Genomic DNA, 19094 nt, shown 5'->3' on the forward strand with positions numbered 1-19094 from the left:
GCTCTGGTCCTCGCAGTAGCGCGCAGCAAGACCTAGACACAGAGACCCCATCAGAGCCCCGCTCCCCAGCACGCTCCCAGCAGCACAGCCCCTGGCCTGGCCAGCCAGGCTGTGCCCCCTCCTGCACCCTGGAGCAAGGGCCCAGTCGGGGGGCTCTGGGGGCAACAGGGCAGTGCCTGGGGCTACCAAAGGCTGCCCCAAGAGGGACCCAGGGGCTGGGCTCACCAATGAATCTGACGGCCTCAAGTCGCAAAAGGGTCTGAGTGTCCTGCAGGTAGGGCTGGCTCTGCTGCAGGTATTCTTCTACTCTGCCTCTGTCCTGCTGCAGCTGGAGAGAGAGAGAACGCAGGGTCACGGGGCTTGCACACCCTCTCCAGGGTCTCCTCCAGCATCCTGGGGGCAGGGAGGGCAGAGGGGCCTGCAGAAGAGCCCCCTGGGGCTCTGTGCTGGCAGGAAGGGAGCGAGGATGCGGCTGCAGGCAGCGGGCTCTGGCCGGGCACGTTTGCCCAGCTGGGGCAAACCAAGTTGGGTCCTTACCAAGCACTCCCCGATCCTCCACGCCTGTTCTGTCTGGGCCAAGCGCTTCAGCTCCTTGCATCGCAGAAACTCTGCAGCCACGGCGAGAGCTTCCCCAGACGCCTGCGGAGCAGCAGAGGTTGGGAGGTAGCAGCACAGCCTTGGGAAGGAGACCCTCTGTCCCCTCCTCTTGGCAGGGCTGCGAGCCTTTCCCAGCGCGTTATGGGAGGCTGTGGTGGGGGGCAGCGTGCACTGGGTTCAGTGGCCAAGGCAAGGCCACGGGACAGCCACCATCGGAGGCAGCTCACAATGAGAGAGATCCCAGAGATCACAGCAAGAGATCAGAGGCTGGACTCGATGAACTTGAGGTCTCTTCCAACCTAGAAATTCTGTGATCCCCCAGAGCAACCCTGTGGCATCAGCACACCCTTGCCCACATAACTGCTTGTAGTGGGTTTGCGTGGCAAGGCTTTGGTAGCAGGGGGCCATAGGGGTGGTTTCTGTGAGAAAGATCTAGAGGCTGCCCCATGTTTGGGAAGGGCCCCATTGTTTTCCAGATCTGAGCCAATGAGCGATGTTGTTTTGCGCCTCTGTGAGAGCATATTTAAGACAGGGAAAAAACTGCTGCGCCACACAGCAGCCGGGAGAGTCAAGGGAGTGAGAAACAGCCTTGCAGGTGCCAAGGTCAGTGTAGAAGGAGGGGGAGAGGTGCTCCAGGCGCCGGAGCAGAAGTCCCCTGTGGCCTGTGGTGAGGACCATGGTGAAGCAGGATGTCCCCCTGCAGCCCATGGAGTACCACGGTGGAGCAGGGTTCCACGCTGCAGCCCGTGGAGGAGACCACGGTGGAGCAGGTGGCCCTGCACCGACGGAGGCTGCCGCCTGTGGAAGACCCCTGCCGGAGCAGATTCCGGGCCGGACCTGTAGCCCGTGGAGAGGAGACCACGCAGGAGCAGGTGATCTGGCAGGAGCTGCTGCCTGTGGGGGAGCCAGGTTGGAGCAGTTTGCTCCTGAGGGATGGACCCCGTGGTACGGACCCATATCTGGAGCAGTTCTGGAAGAGCTGCTGCCTGTGGGAAGCCCACGCCGGATCAGTTCGTCAAGGACTGCATCCCGTGGGTGGGACCCCACAGCACAGGGGACGAGAGTGACCGAGAAGGAGCGGCAGAGAAGAAGCGCTGTAGACTGACCATAACCCCCATTCCCCCGTTCCCCTGCGCCGCTCGGGGAAGGAGGTGGAAGAGGGTGGATGGGGGGGAGGTGCTTTTGGTTTCTTTCCTTTGTTTCTCACTTCTCTAGCTTGTTAGTAATGAGCAATAAATCTTACTATCTGTCTTCTTATGCTGAGTCTGGTTTGCCCGTTACACTAATTATTGCGTGATTTTCTCGTCCTATCTCAATCCTTGAGCCCCTTTCACATATTTTCTCCCCATTCCTCTTTGAGGAGGGGGAGTGAGAGAGCGGCTGTGGTGGAGCTCGGCTGCCCACTCGAGCGGAACCACGACACTGCTCAGCTCTGAGATCTGTACCTTTGCTACGCTCTCACTCTGGTCTCTCATATGAAAGTAGAGTGGGAGAAGGCTCCTGTGAACTGTCCTCTTCATTTTCTTCGTCCTTTGCCGCAGCACAGCCTCCACCACGGTTTGGAAGAGGCAGATGGAGTGCTCCCGCACCTGGCTGGACGCCTGGCAGGGAGGAGGACAGGAGGAATTTCAGCATTAGCGTGGCCGATGTGAAGGGAGCTCCCAGCACTGTGAGATGCTTCAGCGCTGGATCCTTCCCAGAGGAGCTGCTCAGGGGCAGCTGCAAGGCCTGGTGCCCGTGAAGGGCAACGCAATCGGTTGCCATCGCAGGCTGCCCGCCAGCCACCCCACTTTCGCCACCAGCCGCACCAGCCATGCCCAAGCAGAGCTCCCCAGTGTTATAAGTTGCCCCCTTAATTAATTTTCAGAGAGCATTGCATTAATAATAGAAAGGAAGTTATTGAGTAAGCAACAGCAAGCAAAACAGCGCTGGGCGGCAACGGAGTCTCGGCTCCACCAACGGCACGCACCTCACCCCCGCCAGCATCCCTTTTTATATCTTGGTAATTCCGGGATTACACAGCACATCCTGGTATATTCTGCGACTGCGCGCGCTGTTGCTAGGGGGTCGTCTCTGTCCCTCTGGTGGTCGTGAAGATGAAGGCCCTAGTCTTCCTCGGCGTTGTGGTTCAACTTCTTTTTTTAGTTGGTCATGTTGGCCCAGCGTGAGACAGGAAGGCAGGATGTTGATACACTAGTTTAACAACTTATCAGGAGATGGTTACATGAGCTTTGCAGCAGGGTCTTTGAACCAAAGAGGCAACTGAGATGCAGAAGGAGAGAAGGGGAGGGGGTTCTCTTTTTTGTTACATTAAGCAAAAGAATTTTCATAGTGTCTAGCCAAGTATTATCCAGCTCCTTACTTCAGCAGGGAGCTTTTGCAACTCCTGCTCCTCAAACGGAACTCCTTGTTTTTATAATACAAAAGACAATGAACAAACATTTATTGTGTATTACATGGTGAGGCCGCCCCTCAGGTGCTGTGCTCAGCTTTGGGCCCCTCAGTACCAGAAGGACATCGAGGCCCTGGAGTGTGCCCAGAGCAGGGCTACAAAGCTGGGGAAGGGCCTGGGGCACAAGTCCTGTGAGGAGCGGCTGAGGGAGCTGGGGGTGGTTGGTCTGCGGAAGTGGAGGCTCAGGGGAGACCTCATTGTACTCTACAACTTCCTGAAGGGAGGTTGTGATGAGGAGGGGGTCAGCCTCTTTTCTCAGATAACTAATGATAGGACTTGAGGAAATGGCCACAAGTTGTGCCTGGGGAGATGGGGGACATGGGGATGGGGATGGGGACTTGGGGGCGGGGATGGGGACATGGGGACAGGGATGGGGACATTGGGATGGGGACATGGGGATGGGGACATTGGGGTGGGGATGGGGACATTGGGGTGGGGACATTGGGGTGGGGACATTGGGGTGGGGACATTGGGATGGGGATGGGGACATTGGGGTGGGGATGGGGACATGGGGATGGGGACATTGGGGTGGGGACATTGGGATGGGATGGGGACATTGGGGTGGGGATGGGGACATGGGGATGGGGACATTGGGGTGGGGACATTGGGGTGGGGACATTGGGATGGGGATGGGGACATTGGGGTGGGGATGGGGACATGGGGATGGGGACATTGGGGTGGGGATGGGGACATGGGGATGGGGACATTGGGGTGGGGACATTGGGGTGGGGACATTGGGATGGGGATGGGGACATTGGGGTGGGGATGGGGACATGGGGATGGGGACATTGGGGTGGGGACATTGGGGTGGGGACATTGGGATGGGGATGGGGACATTGGGGTGGGGATGGGGACATGGGGATGGGGACATTGGGATGGGGATGGGGACATGGGGATGGGGACATTGGGGTGGGGATGGGGACATGGGGATTGGGACATTGGGGTGGGGACATTGGGGTGGGGACATTGGGATGGGGATGGGGACATTGGGGTGGGGATGGGGACATGGGGATGGGGACATTGGGATGGGGATGGGGACATGGGGATGGGGACATTGGGGTGGGGATGGGGACATGGGGATTGGGACATTGGGGTGGGGACATTGGGATGGGGATGGGGACATTGGGGTGGGGATGGGGACATGGGGATGGGGACATTGGGGTGGGGATGGGGACATGGGGATGGGGACATTGGGGTGGGGACATTGGGATGGGGATGGGGATATTGGGGTGGGGATGGGGACATGGGGATGGGGACATTGGGGTGGGGACATTGGGGTGGGGACATTGGGATGGGGATGGGGACATTGGGATGGGGATGGGGACATGGGGATGGGGACATTGGGGTGGGGACATTGGGATGGGGATGGGGACATTGGGGTGGGGATGGGGACATGGGGATGGGGACATTGGGGTGGGGATGGGGACATGGGGATGGGGACATTGGGGTGGGGACATTGGGGTGGGGACATTGGGATGGGGATGGGGACATTGGGGTGGGGATGGGGACATGGGGATGGGGACATTGGGGTGGGGACATTGGGGTGGGGACATTGGGATGGGGATGGGGACATTGGGGTGGGGATGGGGACATGGGGATGGGGACATTGGGATGGGGATGGGGACATGGGGATGGGGACATTGGGGTGGGGATGGGGACATGGGGATTGGGACATTGGGGTGGGGACATTGGGGTGGGGACATTGGGATGGGGATGGGGACATTGGGGTGGGGATGGGGACATGGGGATGGGGACATTGGGATGGGGATGGGGACATGGGGATGGGGACATTGGGGTGGGGATGGGGACATGGGGATTGGGACATTGGGGTGGGGACATTGGGATGGGGATGGGGACATTGGGGTGGGGATGGGGACATGGGGATGGGGACATTGGGGTGGGGATGGGGACATGGGGATGGGGACATTGGGGTGGGGACATTGGGATGGGGATGGGGATATTGGGGTGGGGATGGGGACATGGGGATGGGGACATTGGGGTGGGGACATTGGGGTGGGGACATTGGGATGGGGATGGGGACATTGGGATGGGGATGGGGACATGGGGATGGGGACATTGGGGTGGGGACATGGGGATGGCACCGTGAGCACGGGGAGGTGGCCGAGGATGTGGGGCTGGGGACGTGGTGGGGACACGGAGGGGGACCTGGGGATCCAGGTGGGGACATGGGGACGTGGGGGGGGACATGGGGACACGGGGGGGGTCCCGGCGCCCCCCGACCCCCCCGCCCCGTGCAGTGCAGCTCGCCCCTGCCCGGTCTGCGCACCCAGGACGTCTGCTGCCGGGGGGCCGGCGTGGCCTGGGGGGTGCACGAGTGCCAGCCCTGCGACGCCGACCCCCGTAAGGCAGCGGGGTTTTTTTTGGGGTTATGGGGTTGGGGGGGGTTCTGCGGTGTGGGGGGGGGGCTCACTTTGTCCCCCCCTCCCCCCCCTCCATTTGCAGCAAACCCCCCCGCCGTGGGGCAGCACCCCTGCCCCAAAGGTTTCCGCCGCGCCAACGGCTCCTGCGTGGGTGAGTTTGGGGAGATTTATTTTTGGGGGGGTTAAAAGGGGATGGGGGGGGTTTTGGGGTGCTGACCCCCACCCTGTGTGTGTGCGTCCCCCCCCCAGATGTGGATGAGTGCCAGGAGGGGGGGTTCTGCAAGAACGGGCTCTGCACCAACACCCGGGGCAGCTTCGCCTGCCTCTGCCACGAGGGCTTCATCCTGGACTCGTCCCGGAGCAGCTGCATCTGTGGGATCGGGATCGGGATGGGATTGGGGGTGGGGTTGGGGGTGGGGTTGGGGTTGGGATTATGGGTGGGGTTGGGGTTGGGATTGGGATTGGGATTGGGATTGGGGTTGGGGTTGGGGTTGGGGTTGGGGTTGGGGTTGGGGTTGGGGCTGGGATTGGGGTTGGGGTTGGGATTGGGATTGGGGTTGGGATCGGGATGGGATTGGGGGTGGGATTGGGATTGGGATTGGGGGTGAGGTTGGGGTTGGGGTTGAGATTGGGGTTGGGGTTGGGGGTGGGATTGGGGATGAGGTTGGGGTTGGGATTATGGGTGGGGTTGGGATTGGGATTGGGATTGGGGTTGGGGCTGGGGTTGGGGCTGGGATTGGGGGTGAGGTTGGGGTTGGGATTGGGATTGGGATTGGGATTGGGATTGGGATTGGGGTTGGGGCAGGGGCTGGGGCTGGGATTGGGATTGGAATTGGAATTGGGGTTGGGGTTGAGGTCGGGGCAGGGCCTGGAATTGTGGTAGGGATTGGGATTGGGGTTGGAATTGGGATTAGGGTTGGGATTGGGATTGTGGTTGGGATGTGGATGGGGATGGGGTGAGGAGGGAGTAGGGGTTGGGATTGGAGTTGGAGTTGGGATTGGGAGGGGATGGGGATGGGATGGGGATGGGGGTGGTCTGAAATGGAATAGGGATTGGGATTGGGATTGGGATTGGGATTGGGATTGGGATTGGGATTGGGATTGGGAGGGGATAGGGAAGGGAAGAGGAAGGGGAAAGGATTGGGGTGGGATGGGGATGGAGTAGGATGAGGTGGGATTGGGATGGGAACAGGATGAAATGGGATTGGGGTTAGGACCAGGACTAGGACTGGGATTGGGATTGGGATTGGGATTGGGGTTTTGGGGTTGGGATTGGGATTGGGGTTGGGATTGGGATTGGGGTTAGGACCAGGACTAGGACTGGGATTGGGATTGGAATTGGGGTTGGGATTGGGATTGGGGTTAGGACCAGGACTAGGACTGGGATTGGGATTGGGATTGGGATTAGGGTGACCGGTACCACCCCCCCGCCCCCCCCCCCCCAGCCCACCAGGTGATCTCGGAGGCGCGGGGGCCATGTTACCGGGTGCTGCGGGAGGGGCGCTGCGCGCTGCCCACCCTGCGCAACATCACCCGCCAGATCTGCTGCTGCAGCCGCGTGGGCAAGGCCTGGGGGCCGGCGTGCCAGCGCTGCCCCCCCTTCGGCTCCGGTGAGCCCCCCCGGGACCCCCCCAACCCCTTGGGATCCCCCCAAAAAAACCCTTTAGGGCGGACCCCCCCCCAAAAAAACAAAAACCCTTTGGGGAGCCTCCGTTTCATGGGATTTGCACCCAAAGCCACGGGCTCACCCTTTGGAGGGGTTTTTTTTTTGGGGGAGGGGGGTAATTTTTTTTGGGGGGGGGTCCATTTTGACACCCCCTCCCCCCCCTTCAATTGCAGAGGGGTTCAAGGAGATCTGCCCCGCCGGCCCCGGCTACCACTACTCGGCCTCCGACCTGCACTACAACACCCGCTACCTGGGCCAGGACCTGCCCCGTGTCCCCCTGGGGCGTCCCCGTGTCCCCTCCCCAGCTGGGACCGCCGCCCGTGAGCCCCTTGTCCCCCCCGCTTTGTCCCCCCCCACCCCCCCCGGCTGCCAGGACCCCCCCTCACCCCATTGCTCTGCCCCACAGCTCGCTGGCGCCCCGGTCGGCCGCCCCCCAGCAGGTCACCGCCTGTCCCCGAGGTGCCACCGCGGGTCCCCAAGGTGCCACAACGCGTCCCCGAGGTGCCACCACGCGTCCCACACGTGCCACCGCGTGTCCCCGAGGTGCCACCACGGGTCCCCGATGTGTCACCACCTGTCCCCGAGGTGCCACAACGCATCCCCGAGGTACCACCACGTGTCCCCGAGGTGTCACCACATGTCCCTGATGTGCCACCACGTGCCCCTGAGGCACCACCGCATGTCCCTGAGGTGCCACATGTCCCCAAGGTTCCACAGCGGGTCCCTGAGGCGCCACAACGTGTCCCCGAGGTGCCACCAGATGTCCCCGAGGTGCCACCAGACGTCCCTGAGGTGCCACAACGCGTCCCCGAGGTGCCACCGCGCATCCCCGAGGTGCCACCACCAGCCCCCGAGGTTGTCATCGTGCCTCGACCCACCCTGGGGCTGCTGGGACCCCTCCCCACGCCACCCGGCCCGGAGGGTCCGGCACCAGGTAGGGCTGGGGCACTTGTGCACGGCTGCACACGTGTGTGCACCGTTGCACGCATGCATGGTTGCAGATGTGCGCAGGGTTGCACTGTGTGCAGCTGTGTGCGTGCATTTTATTTTATTTTTTGCACGTGTGGTTACGCTCTGCGCCGTTGCACATACACATCTCAGCACAGGCGTGCAAGGTCACACGTGTGTGCATGTGGCTGTGCACTTGTGCATGGTTGCATGCTTGCATGGCTGCATGTGTGCAGTTGCATGTGCACGTGTGCTCAGTTACATGTGCAAGCAGTTACGTGTGCAATTTGCATTTATTCAGTCTCGTTTGTGCACAGTTATAGGCGTGCACAGTTACACACGTGCGTGTTACACGTGTGCACACCATTGCAGGCTTGCCCAGCTGCATGCAGCTGCAGTAGCACGTGTGCATCTCATGCATGCACAGCTAAATATATTGTGCACGTGTGCACGGTTTGCATGCATGACTATTTGCACACGTGTGCACGGCTACATGCATGCCTGCTTACACACGTGTGCACAATGCCTACTTACACACGCCTACACGTGTGCATGTGTCCTGTATGCCTATTTGCACACATGTCCACAGTTGCATGCATGCTTGATTGCGCACACGTGCACAGTGTGCATGCGTGCATGTTTGCACAGGTGTGCACAGCTGCACGCCTGCCCGTTTGCACACACATGTGTTACTCACGTGTGCCCGCTTGCAGCCGCCGGCAGCGTGTGCGAGCGGAACCCGCGGATCTGCGGCCCCGGGCGCTGCGTCCCGCGCCAGGGCGGCTACACCTGCCTGTGCCACCCCGGCTTCTGGCTCAGCACCCAGGGCACCCACTGCATCGGTGAGCGGCGCCCGGCCCCTCCCTGGGCACCCATGTCCCCGTGCACCCACCTCCCCCTGCACTCATTTCCCCGTGCGCCCATTTCCCTGTGCACCCACCTCCCTGTGCACCTGTTTCCCCATGCACCCACCTCCCCATGCACTCACCCGTTTCCCCGTGCACCTATTTCCCCGTGCAGCCACCCATTTCCTCATGCACCCATTTCCTCACGCACCCATTTCCTTCTGCACCCATTTCCCCATGCGCCCACCTCCCCATGCACCCACCTATTTCGCCATGCACCCACCTCCTCATGTACCCACCCATTTCTCCGTGCACCCATTTCCCCATCTATCCACTTCCTTGTGCACCCACCTCCCCGTGCACCCACCTCTCCAAGCCCCAATTTCCCCCTGCCCCCATTTCCCCATGCACCCGTTTCCCCACGCACCCACCCATCTCTCCATGCCCCCACCTCCCCGTGCCCCCATTTCCCCCTGCCCCCATTTCCCCGCGCACCCACCTCCCCACTCCCCTCTCCCCCTTCCCTCCCACCCACCTCTCCATCCGTCCCCGCTCCTGTCCGTCCGTCTGTCCCCATTGCCGTCCATCCCCCCGCCTGCCCAGACGTGGACGAGTGCCGGCGCAGCCCCCGGCCCTGCGCCCCCGGCCGCTGCGAGAACACGGTGGGGAGCTTCCGCTGCGTCTGCGGCCCCGGCTACCAGCCCGGCCCCGGCGGCACCGACTGCCAAGGTCAGCAGGGACGGGGGGGGGACAGAGGAGGACAATGGGGACAACGGGGATGGGGCTGAGGTGGCCGTGTCCCCGTAGATGTGGATGAATGCGCCCAGAGCCCCTCGCCCTGCGCCCAGAGCCGCTGCGAGAACTTGCCCGGTGGCTACCGCTGCGTCTGCCCGGCCGGCTACCAGGCCAGCACGCCCACGGGACAGTGCCAGGGTGAGCGGGGACACCGGGGTGTGGGGACACCGGGCTGTGGGGACACTGGGTGTGGGGACACCGGGGTGTGGGGACACCAAGGGTATGGGGACACCAAGGGTATGGGGACACCATCTGCGTGTTCAACACCCATGGGGTCATCGTTCATGGGGTCACCATCCATGGGGTCACCGTGCCATAACGCCACCATCCAAGAACTCAACATCTATGGGGTCAGCAGCCATGGGGTCACCATGCCATAGTGTTGCCAGCCACGGGGTTAAACATCCATGGTGAACCCATCCATAACCTCCCAATACGTGGTGTCCCCATGCGTGGTGTCCCCATGCGTAGTGTCCCCATCCATGGTGTCCCCATCCATGGTGTCCCCATCCATGGTGAACCCATCCATAACCTCCCAATACGTGGTGTCCCCATGCGTGGTGTCCCCATGCGTGGTGTCCCCATCCATGGTGTCCCCATCCATGGTGAACCCATCCATAACCTCCCAATACGTGGTGTCCCCATCTGTGGTGTCCCCATGCGTGGTGTCCCCGTCCGTGGTGCCACCACCCACGCCCTCCCCGCGGTGCCACCACCGCCGCCCCCTCTCCGTGCCGCGCAGACATCGACGAGTGCGAGAACCACCTGGCCTGCCCCGGCCAGGAGTGCGCCAACACGCCGGGCTCCTTCCAGTGCCGGCCGTGCCGCGACGGCTTCGAGCTGCGCCACGGGCGCTGCGCAGGTACCCGCGTCCCCCCACGTCCCCCCTGTCCCCCCGAGGGGGGGGCCAACCCTTAATTGTGCCACCCCCTAGACGTGGACGAGTGCGCCACGGGCTCGCCCTGCGGTCCCCACGGCCGCTGCAGTAACACCGAGGGCTCCTTCCACTGCCAGTGCCGGCGCGGATACCGGGTGGGTGCCGACGGCGCGCCATGCGCGGGTGAGTGGTGGGGGCGGCGTGGGGATGGTGCCGTGTCCCCCCCACACCCGACGGCCCCCCCACGGCCCCCATCTGCCCACAGATGTCAACGAGTGCCTGGAGGGCGACTTCTGCTTCCCCCACGGCGAGTGCCTCAACACCGAGGGCTCCTACAGCTGCCTCTGCGCCCAGGGCTATGCCAGCACCCCCGAGGGCACCGCATGCGTTGGTCAGAGCCCGGCATGGTCCCGGTCCCTGTCCCTGTCCCTGTCCCCGTCCCCATACCCATCCCGGTCCCATTGCAGTCCCCATTCTCATTGTGGTTTCTATTCCAGTTGCGGTTTTTTAGTCCCAGTTAATCTACTCAATCCCATCCCCGTGCCTATCCATGTCCCCATCCAATCCCAATCCTATCCCCATCCCAATCCCATCCCCATCCTATCCCATCCCAATGTCTCTCCCTGTCCCCATCCCATCCCACCCCAATCCCAACCCCCATCCCATCTCTGTCTCCATCCCATCCCCATTCCCACCTCAGTCCCCATCCCCATCCCAATCCCATCCCCATCCCACCCCAATCCCATCCCCATCCTACCCTTTTTCCACCCCAATCCCAATCCCACCCCAATCCCATCCCATCCCTTTTCCACCCCATCCCCATTTCCATCCCAATCCCAATCCCACCCCAGTCCCATCCCATCCCACCCCACCCCTCCACCACCCACCCACGCATCCGGGTACCACGGGGTGCCACCAGCCCCTTGTGTCCCCCTCTTTCCCCGTATCCCCCCTGCCCCCGTGTCCCCCCCCTGTACCCACGTCCACCCCATGCCCATGTCCCCCCCGTCCTCACCCCGTGTCCCCCCCCAGACGTGGACGAGTGCCAGCGCGGGGACGTGTGCCGGGGCGGCCGCTGCGCCAACACCGACGGCGCCTTCGAGTGCCACTGCCCCGCCGGCTTCCGCACCGACGCCGAGCGGGCCCAGTGCCACGGTGAGGGGCTGGGGGGTTGGGGGGGGGGGATTTTGGGTGCCCCCCACCCTGGGGCTGGCGGTGAGGGTGGCCCTGTCCCCGCAGATGTGGACGAGTGCCAGGAGCACGGGGCCGAGTTGTGTGGGGCTGAGCGCTGCGAGAACTTGCCCGGATCCTACCGCTGCGTGCCCGCCTGCCAGCACGGCTACCGGCCCCGGGACGGCGGGGGGTGTGAGGGTGAGCGGGGATTGGGATTGGGATTGGGGTTGGGGTTGGGGTTGGGGTTGGGGTTGGGATTGGGATTGGGATTGGGATTGGGATTGGGATTGGGGTTGGGGTTGGGGTTGGGGTTGGGATAGGGATTGGGATTGGGATTGGGATTGGGATTGGGATTGGGGTTGGGGTTGGGGTTGGGGTTGGGGTTGGGTTGGGGATGGAGATAGAGACCAATAGTGGATGGGTTTAGGGACTGGGATTGGGATGGGGATGGGAGGGGATGGGATTGGGGTGGGATTGGGATGGGGATGGGAGGGGATTGGGGTGGGGATGGGAGGGGATTGGGATGGGATTGGGATGGGATTGGGATGGGATGGGGATGGGGATGGGAGGAGATTGGGGTGGGGATGGGATGGGGATGGGGATGGGGATGGGGGATTGGGGATTGGGATTGGGGATGGGGGATTGGGGATTGGGATTGGGGATGGGGATGGGGGTGGGGATTGGGATTGGGGTTGGGGTTGGGATTGGGGTGGGGATGGAGATAGAGACCGATAGTGGATGGGTTTAGGGACTGGGACTAGGATGGGGATGGGAGGGGATGGGATTGGGGTGGGATTGGGGTGGGGATGGGATGGGGATGGGAGGGGATGGGATTGGGGTGGGATTGGGATGGGGATGGGATGGGGATGGGATGGGGATGGGATTGGGATTGGGGTGGGGATGGAAATGGAGACTAATAATGGATGAAAATAGGGACTGGGACTGGGACTGGGACTGGGACTGGGACTGGGACTGGGACTGGGATGGGGATGGGGATGGGAGGGGATGGGAGGGGATTGGGGTGGGGATGGGAGGGGATGGGATTGGGGTGAGATTGGGATGGGGATGGGACCGGGATGGGAGGGGATTGGGGTGGGGATGGGATGGGTTGGGATGGGATGGGATGGGATGGGGATGGGATTGGGGTGGGGATGGAAATGGAGACTAATAATGGATGAAAATAGGGACTGGGACTGGGACTGGGACTGGGACTGAGACTGGGACTGGGACTGGGACTGGGACTGCGACTGCGACTGGGACTGAGACTGGGACTGAGACTGGGACTGCGACTGGGACTGGGACTGGGATGGGGATGGAATGGGTTTGGAATGGGGATGGGGGTGGGATTGGAACAGGATTGGGATGGGGATGGAGATGGAGACCAATAATGGATGAAAATAGGGGGTGAGATTGGGATGGGATTGGGATGGGATTAGGGTGAGATTGGGATGGGGTTGGGGATGGGATGGGAATGGAGACAGGTCCAGGGACCAGAACGGGACGAGGATGGGGACTGGGACAGGGATGGGAACCCGCACACAGGGCTGTGATGCGCACGGGGCTCATCCTGCCCGGGGCCGTGGTCCCCATCACCCCCCACCCAACCTTGTCCCCCCCCCATGCTTGGGGTCCCCCCGGTGTCCCCGCAGATGTGGACGAGTGCCAGGAGCATGGGGCCGAGTTGTGTGGGGCCGAGCGCTGCGAGAACCTGCCCGGATCCTACCGCTGCGTGCCCCCCTGCCAGCCTGGCTACCGGCCCCGGGACGGCGGGGGGTGTGAGGGTACGGGGCCATGGGGACGGGGACAGGGCCATGAGGATGGGGATGGGGCCATGGGGATGGGGATGAGGCCATGGGGATGGGGATGGGGCCATGGGGACGGGGATGGGGCCATGGGGATGGGGATGGGGCCATGGGGATGGGGATGGGGCCATGGGGATGGGGATGGGGCCATGGGGACAGGGACTGGGGCACGGGGATGGGGATGGGGGTACGGAGAGGCTGAGGGGACCCTGCCCTAGGGGACAGTGGGGACACCACTATGGGGTTTAGGGGCAGGGGGATTTCTCCATGGGGTTAGGAGGGGGACGGACAGCAGGGGCCATGGCATGGGGGACATCAGGGACAAGCCAATGGGGCACAATAGGGACAAAGCTATGGGGGACATGGAAAAAACAACGGGGATGCTGGGGACAAGCCAATGGGGTCGAGGTGCAGGGGGACTTCTCTATGGGGTCAGGATGGGGATGGGCAGCAGGGGACATCAGGGACAACACCACGGGAGATAATGGGGACAAAACGATGGGGGACATTGGGGACAAGCCAATGGGGCCACTGGGGACAAGCCAATGGGGTCGAGGTGCAGGGGGGCTTCTCCATGGGGTCAGGATGGAGACGGAGAGCAGGGACCATCGGGGGACAGTGGGGACCCCCCCATGGGGCTGAGCTTTTGGGGGACGGCTCCACGCTCCCCCCCCCAATGTCCCCACCGCCCCCTCCCCCCAAAAAAACGTCACCTCCCCGCTTGCAGACGAGGACGAGTGCGCCGAGGGGGGGTCCCGCTACGGCCCCCACGCCGCCTGCCACAACCTCCCCGGCTCCTTCCAGTGCGCCTGCCACCAGGGCTACGAGGCCGCCCGGCACGGCCACCACTGCCAGGGTACGGGGACAGCGGGGACAGCAGGGGGGGGACACCCAGAGTGACACTGAGCCCCCGCCCTTCGTGTTTCCCCCCCAGACGTGGACGAGTGCGCGACGCTGCCGGGGGTGTGCGGGGCGGCGCGCTGCGAGAACGTGGACGGCTCCTTCCTCTGCCTCTGCCCCGACGGGGGGCACGAGTTCGATCCGGTGACGGGGACGTGCGGGGGACCCCCCCCAGCGACCCCACTCCTCCGGCCCCCCCCGGAGCCGTGGAAGCCCCCCCGGGCTTGGCGGCGTGCTTCAGCCCCGCCTGCGGGGTGCTGGCGCCCAACGTCAGCCGGCAGCAGTGCTGCTGCAGCGTGGGGGGCGCCTGGGGGGTCCGCTGCCCCCCCCCGAGGCCGTGCCCCACGCCTGGAACCGGTGGGGACATGGGGACGCTATGGGGGGGGGAGGGGATTGGGGATGGCATGGGGTGGGAAGGGATTGGGGTGGGAGTGGGATTGGGGATGGGGATTGGGATTGGGGATGGGGACGGGGATGGGGATGGGGATGGGGATGGGGATGGGGATGGGGATGGGGATGGGGATGGGGATGGGGATGGGGATTGGGACTGGGATGGGAAGGGATGGGGATAGGACTGGGATGGGATGGGATGGGATTGGGATTGGAGTGGAGTGGGATGGGATGCGATTTGGGATGGGATGGGATGGCGATGGGATTGGAGTTGCAATTGGGACTGGGATGGGATGGGATTGGGATGGAGATAGGATTAGGATTGGGATGGGATTGGGATAGGATTGGGGGGGTGGAGATGGAATTGGGATGGGGTTGGTGATGGGATTGAGATAGATTGGGATTGGGACTGGGATGGAATGGGGATGGGATGGGGATGGGATGAGGATGGGACTGGGATTGGGGTGGGAAGGGATTGGGATGGGTTTGGGGTGGTGATGGGATTTGGGATGGGGATGGGGATGGGATTGTAAAGGGATTGGGATTGGGGTGGGTATTGCCAGGGATTAGGACTGGGATGGGATGGGATTGGGATCGGGGTGTGGATGGGGACAGGGATGGGCTGGGGATGGGGTCAGGATGGTGCCAAGGTGCAGGGGGGGTGACACCTCTGTCCCCCCCCCCAAGCCGAGCACCGAGCCCTCTGCCCCCACGGGACCGGCCAGACCACGGGGCCCCAGGGCTCAGCAGCAGGTCAGTGCGGCCGCGGGGGGGGCACAGCGATGGGGCCCCCCCCATTTGGGGGCTCCCTCCGTTTAGGGACTCCCCCCCCTACTCAGGGGCTCCCCCCTGTATTTAGCGGTTCCCCAATGTTGGGGATGCCCCCCCATTTTGGGGATGCCACCCCTGTTTTGGGGCTCCCCCATTTATGGGATGCCCCCCGTTTTGGGGACTCACCCCCCCTAATTTGGGAATGGCCCCCATTTGGGGGACTCACCCCTCCCATTTTGGGGATGTCCCCATTTTTCAGGGTGCCCCCTCAATTTGGGGATGCCCCCCCTATTTTGTGGGGTTACGCCCCTCCCCTTTTGGGTGCATCCCGCCTATTTTGGGGCAATACCCCCCCTATTTTGGGGTTCCCCTCCTATATAGGGGCTCCCCCGTTTCGGGGGTGCCCCCCCCAATTCCGAGGACCCTCCCCCTGACGTCGCCCCCCCCCTTACCCCCTTACCCCCCAGATGTGGACGAGTGCCGGGTGTTCGCGCCGCAGCTGTGCCGGGGGGGGGTCTGCATCAACGCCGCCCCCGGCTTCAGCTGCTACTGCCCCAGCGGCTACTACTACGAGCAGGAGCACCTGCAGTGCGTGGGTGAGCACCCAGCACCCCCAGCACCCCCCCAGCACCCCCCCAGCACCCCCAGCACCCTGACCTCAGCACCCCCAGCACCCTACTTGTGCCCTGGGTGCACCCTGCCTGCACCCTGAGCACCCTACTTGCATCCTGAGCACCCTGAGCACCCTGCCTGCACCCTGAGAGCACCCTACTTGCACCCTGACTGCACCCTAAGAGCACCCTGTGCACCCCGAGCACCCTACTCGCACCTTGAGCACCCTGCCCTCAGCACCCTGAGCACCCTGCCAGCACCCCCAGCACCCCCAGCACCCCCAGCACCCTGACCTCAGCACCCTAATTGTGCTCTGGGTGCACCCTGCCTGCACCCTGAGCACCCTGAGCACCCTAATTGTGCCCTGAGTGCACCCTGAGCACCCTCTTTGCACCCTGAGCACCCGACTTGTGCCCTGACTGCACCCTGAGTGCGCCCTACCTGCACCCTGAGCACCCTAATTGTGCCCTGAGTGCGCCCTACTTGCACCCTGCCTGCACCCTACTTGCACCCTGAGAGCACCCTGAGCACCCAGCCAGCACGCTGAGCTCCCTACCTGCACCCTGAGCACACAACCTGTACCCAGAAAGCACCCTAAGAGCACCCTGGCTGCACCCTGAGCACCCTCTTTGCACCCTGAGCACCCAACTTGTGCCCTGCCAGCACCCTACCTGCACCCTGAGCACCCTGCCTGCACCCAGCCAGCACCCTGAGCACCCAACTTGCATCCTGAGCACCCTGAGCGTGCCCTGTCTGCACCCTGAGCACCCAACTTATGCCCTGAGTGCGCTCTACCTGCACCCTGAGCACCCTACTTGCACCCCGCCAGCACCCTGAGCACCCTGCCTGCACCCAGCTCACACCCTGAGAGCACCCTGCCCACACCCTTCCAGCACCCTGCCAGCACCCTGAGCACCCTACTTGCACCCTGCCTGCACCCTGAGCACCCTGCCAGCACCCAGCCAGCACCCTGAGCACCCAACTTATGCCCTGAGTGCACCCTACTTGCACCCTGAGCACCCAACTTGTGCCCTGCCAGCACCCTGCCTGCACCCTGAGCACCCTAATTGTGCTCTGAGTGCACCCTGGCTGCACCCTGAGCACCCTCTTTGCACCCTGAGCACCCAACTTGTGCCCTGAGTGCGCTCTACCTGCACCCTGAGCACCCTACTTGCACCCTGACTGCACCCTGAGCACCCTGCCTGCACCCAGCTCACACCCTGAGAGCACCCTGCCCACACCCTTCCAGCACCCAGCCAGCACCCTGAGCACCCTGAGCGTGCCCTACCTGCACCCTGAGCACCCTAATTGTGCTCTGAGTGCACCCTCCCTGCACAATACCTGCACCCTGAGCACCCAACTTGTGCCCTGAGTGCACCCTCCCTGCACCCTCAGCACCCTGCCTGCACCCTGTCTGCACCCCGAGCACCCTACTCGCACCCCAAGCACCCTGCCCTCAGCCCCCCGAGCACCCTTCCAGCCCCCCGAGCCCCCTTCCAGCCCCCCCCCCCGTGCCCCCCACCCCCTTGCCGACCACCACCGCCCCCCCCCCAGATAACGACGAGTGCCAGGACGAGGACGCGGAGCCGTGCATCGGGGGCCGCTGCGTCAACACGGTGGGCTCCTACTTCTGCTCCTGCGCCCCCCCCCTGGTGCTGGACGGCTCCCAGCGCCGCTGCGTCACCAACGACACCCGCGCCATGGGTGAGGCCACCCCCTGTCACCCCCCCCGTGTCACCGTCACCCCCCCCGTGTCGCCCTGTCCCCACGTGTCCCCATATCCCTGCCCTATGTCCCCGTGGCCCCCCATCCCCGTGTCCCGGCACTGTCCCCTGATGCCCCCCCCGTGTCCCCATGTCCCACATCCTGATGTCCCACGTCACCGTGTCCCCACGTCCTGTGTCCCCATATCCCCATGGCGCTGTATCCCCCATGTCCCCAAATCCCCGTGTCCCTGTGTCCCCATGTCCCACGTCGCCTCCCCTTGTCCCACATCCCCCTGACCCACGTCACCATATCCCCGTGTCCCCATGTCCCCATGTCCCACATCCCTTCATCCCAGTGTCCCCCATTGTCTCCCCACATCCCACATCACCTCCCCATGTCCCCACCTCACTGTGTCCCCATGTCCCCGTGTCCCCATGTCCCCACGTCCCTATGACCCCACAGCCACGTGGCCCCATAGCCTCATGTTGCCATGCACCCGTGTCCCCTACGGCCCCTTGTCCCCTTGTCCCCATGTCCCTAAGGCCCTATAGCCTCACATCCCTGTGTCCCCATGTCCCCCCATGTCCCTGTCCCCCCCCCCCATGCCCACGTCCCCATGCCCCCTCCCATGCCCACGACCCCCCCATCCCCTATACCCATGTCCCCATGTCCCCATGTCCCCAAGACCCCACACAGGGGGACCCCCACCCTGCCCCCCTCCTACCCCAGCAATAGGGACCCCCCCCCAGACCCCCATAATGGGGACCCCATGGGCACCCCCCAGAGTGGGTCCCCCTTAGACACCCCCCCCATGATTGGGACCCCTTGGACCCCCCCCATAACAGGGACCCCTTTGCCCCCCCCAATAATGGGAACCCCTCCCACCACCCCACAACGCCCCCCCCCTAATGGAGACCCCTTGGGCACCCCCCATATAACAGTGCCCCCCCCACCTCTTTACACCCCCCCCTTAGCATCCCCAATTTTTAGGACCCCACCCCACAACCTGCCCCCCCCCCCATTTTTTTTTCTCCCCCCCCCCCCCAGATGACTTCGAGTTCCTCTGCAACGTCCTGCGCCCCCCCGGCCCGGGGCTGGGCCCCCCCTACGAATACGGCCCCGAATACCCCCCCCACTACGGGCTGCCCTACGGCCCCCTCCCCTTTGGGGGTCCGGGC

At 63.6% G+C, this 19094-nt stretch overlaps 2 protein-coding genes across 2 annotated transcripts in view; one reads left to right on the plus strand and one right to left on the minus strand.

The window, feature by feature from the left end:
• Nucleotides 1-19094, minus strand: part of LOC113840577 (latent-transforming growth factor beta-binding protein 4-like) — a 154434-nt gene that overhangs the window by 55783 nt on the left and 79557 nt on the right.
• Nucleotides 5084-18183, plus strand: LOC140000104 (latent-transforming growth factor beta-binding protein 4-like). Its single transcript, XM_072029829.1, has 21 exons — nt 5084-5581; nt 5680-5802; nt 6876-7040; nt 7270-7416; nt 7503-7702; nt 7805-7846; nt 7889-8030; nt 8758-8886; nt 9493-9618; nt 9697-9822; nt 10427-10546; nt 10619-10744; nt 10827-10952; nt 11594-11716; nt 11801-11932; nt 13384-13515; nt 14264-14392; nt 14471-14793; nt 15514-15579; nt 16065-16193; nt 17764-18183. The coding sequence occupies exons 1-21, from the start codon at nt 5236-5238 to the stop codon at nt 18043-18045; spliced, it is 3234 nt and encodes a 1077-aa protein (XP_071885930.1). The 5' UTR covers nt 5084-5235; the 3' UTR covers nt 18046-18183.

The sequence above is a fragment of the Anas platyrhynchos genome, chromosome 33, assembly GCF_047663525.1.
Source record: "Anas platyrhynchos isolate ZD024472 breed Pekin duck chromosome 33, IASCAAS_PekinDuck_T2T, whole genome shotgun sequence".
Taxonomy (NCBI): domain Eukaryota; kingdom Metazoa; phylum Chordata; class Aves; order Anseriformes; family Anatidae; genus Anas; species Anas platyrhynchos.

What these genes read in the sequence shown, in the direction of transcription:
- LOC140000104 (XM_072029829.1), top strand. Translation starts at nt 5,236, where the DNA reads ATGGGGACGTGGGGGGGGACATGGGGACACGGGGGGGGTCCCGGCGCC. An exon ending in CGCCACAACGTGTCCCCGAG is followed by an intron (nt 7,847 to 7,888) that starts GTGCCACCAGAT and finishes GACGTCCCTGAG; the next exon opens with GTGCCACAACGCGTCCCCGA. An exon ending in CGACGGCGCGCCATGCGCGG is followed by an intron (nt 10,745 to 10,826) that starts GTGAGTGGTGGG and finishes ATCTGCCCACAG; the next exon opens with ATGTCAACGAGTGCCTGGAG.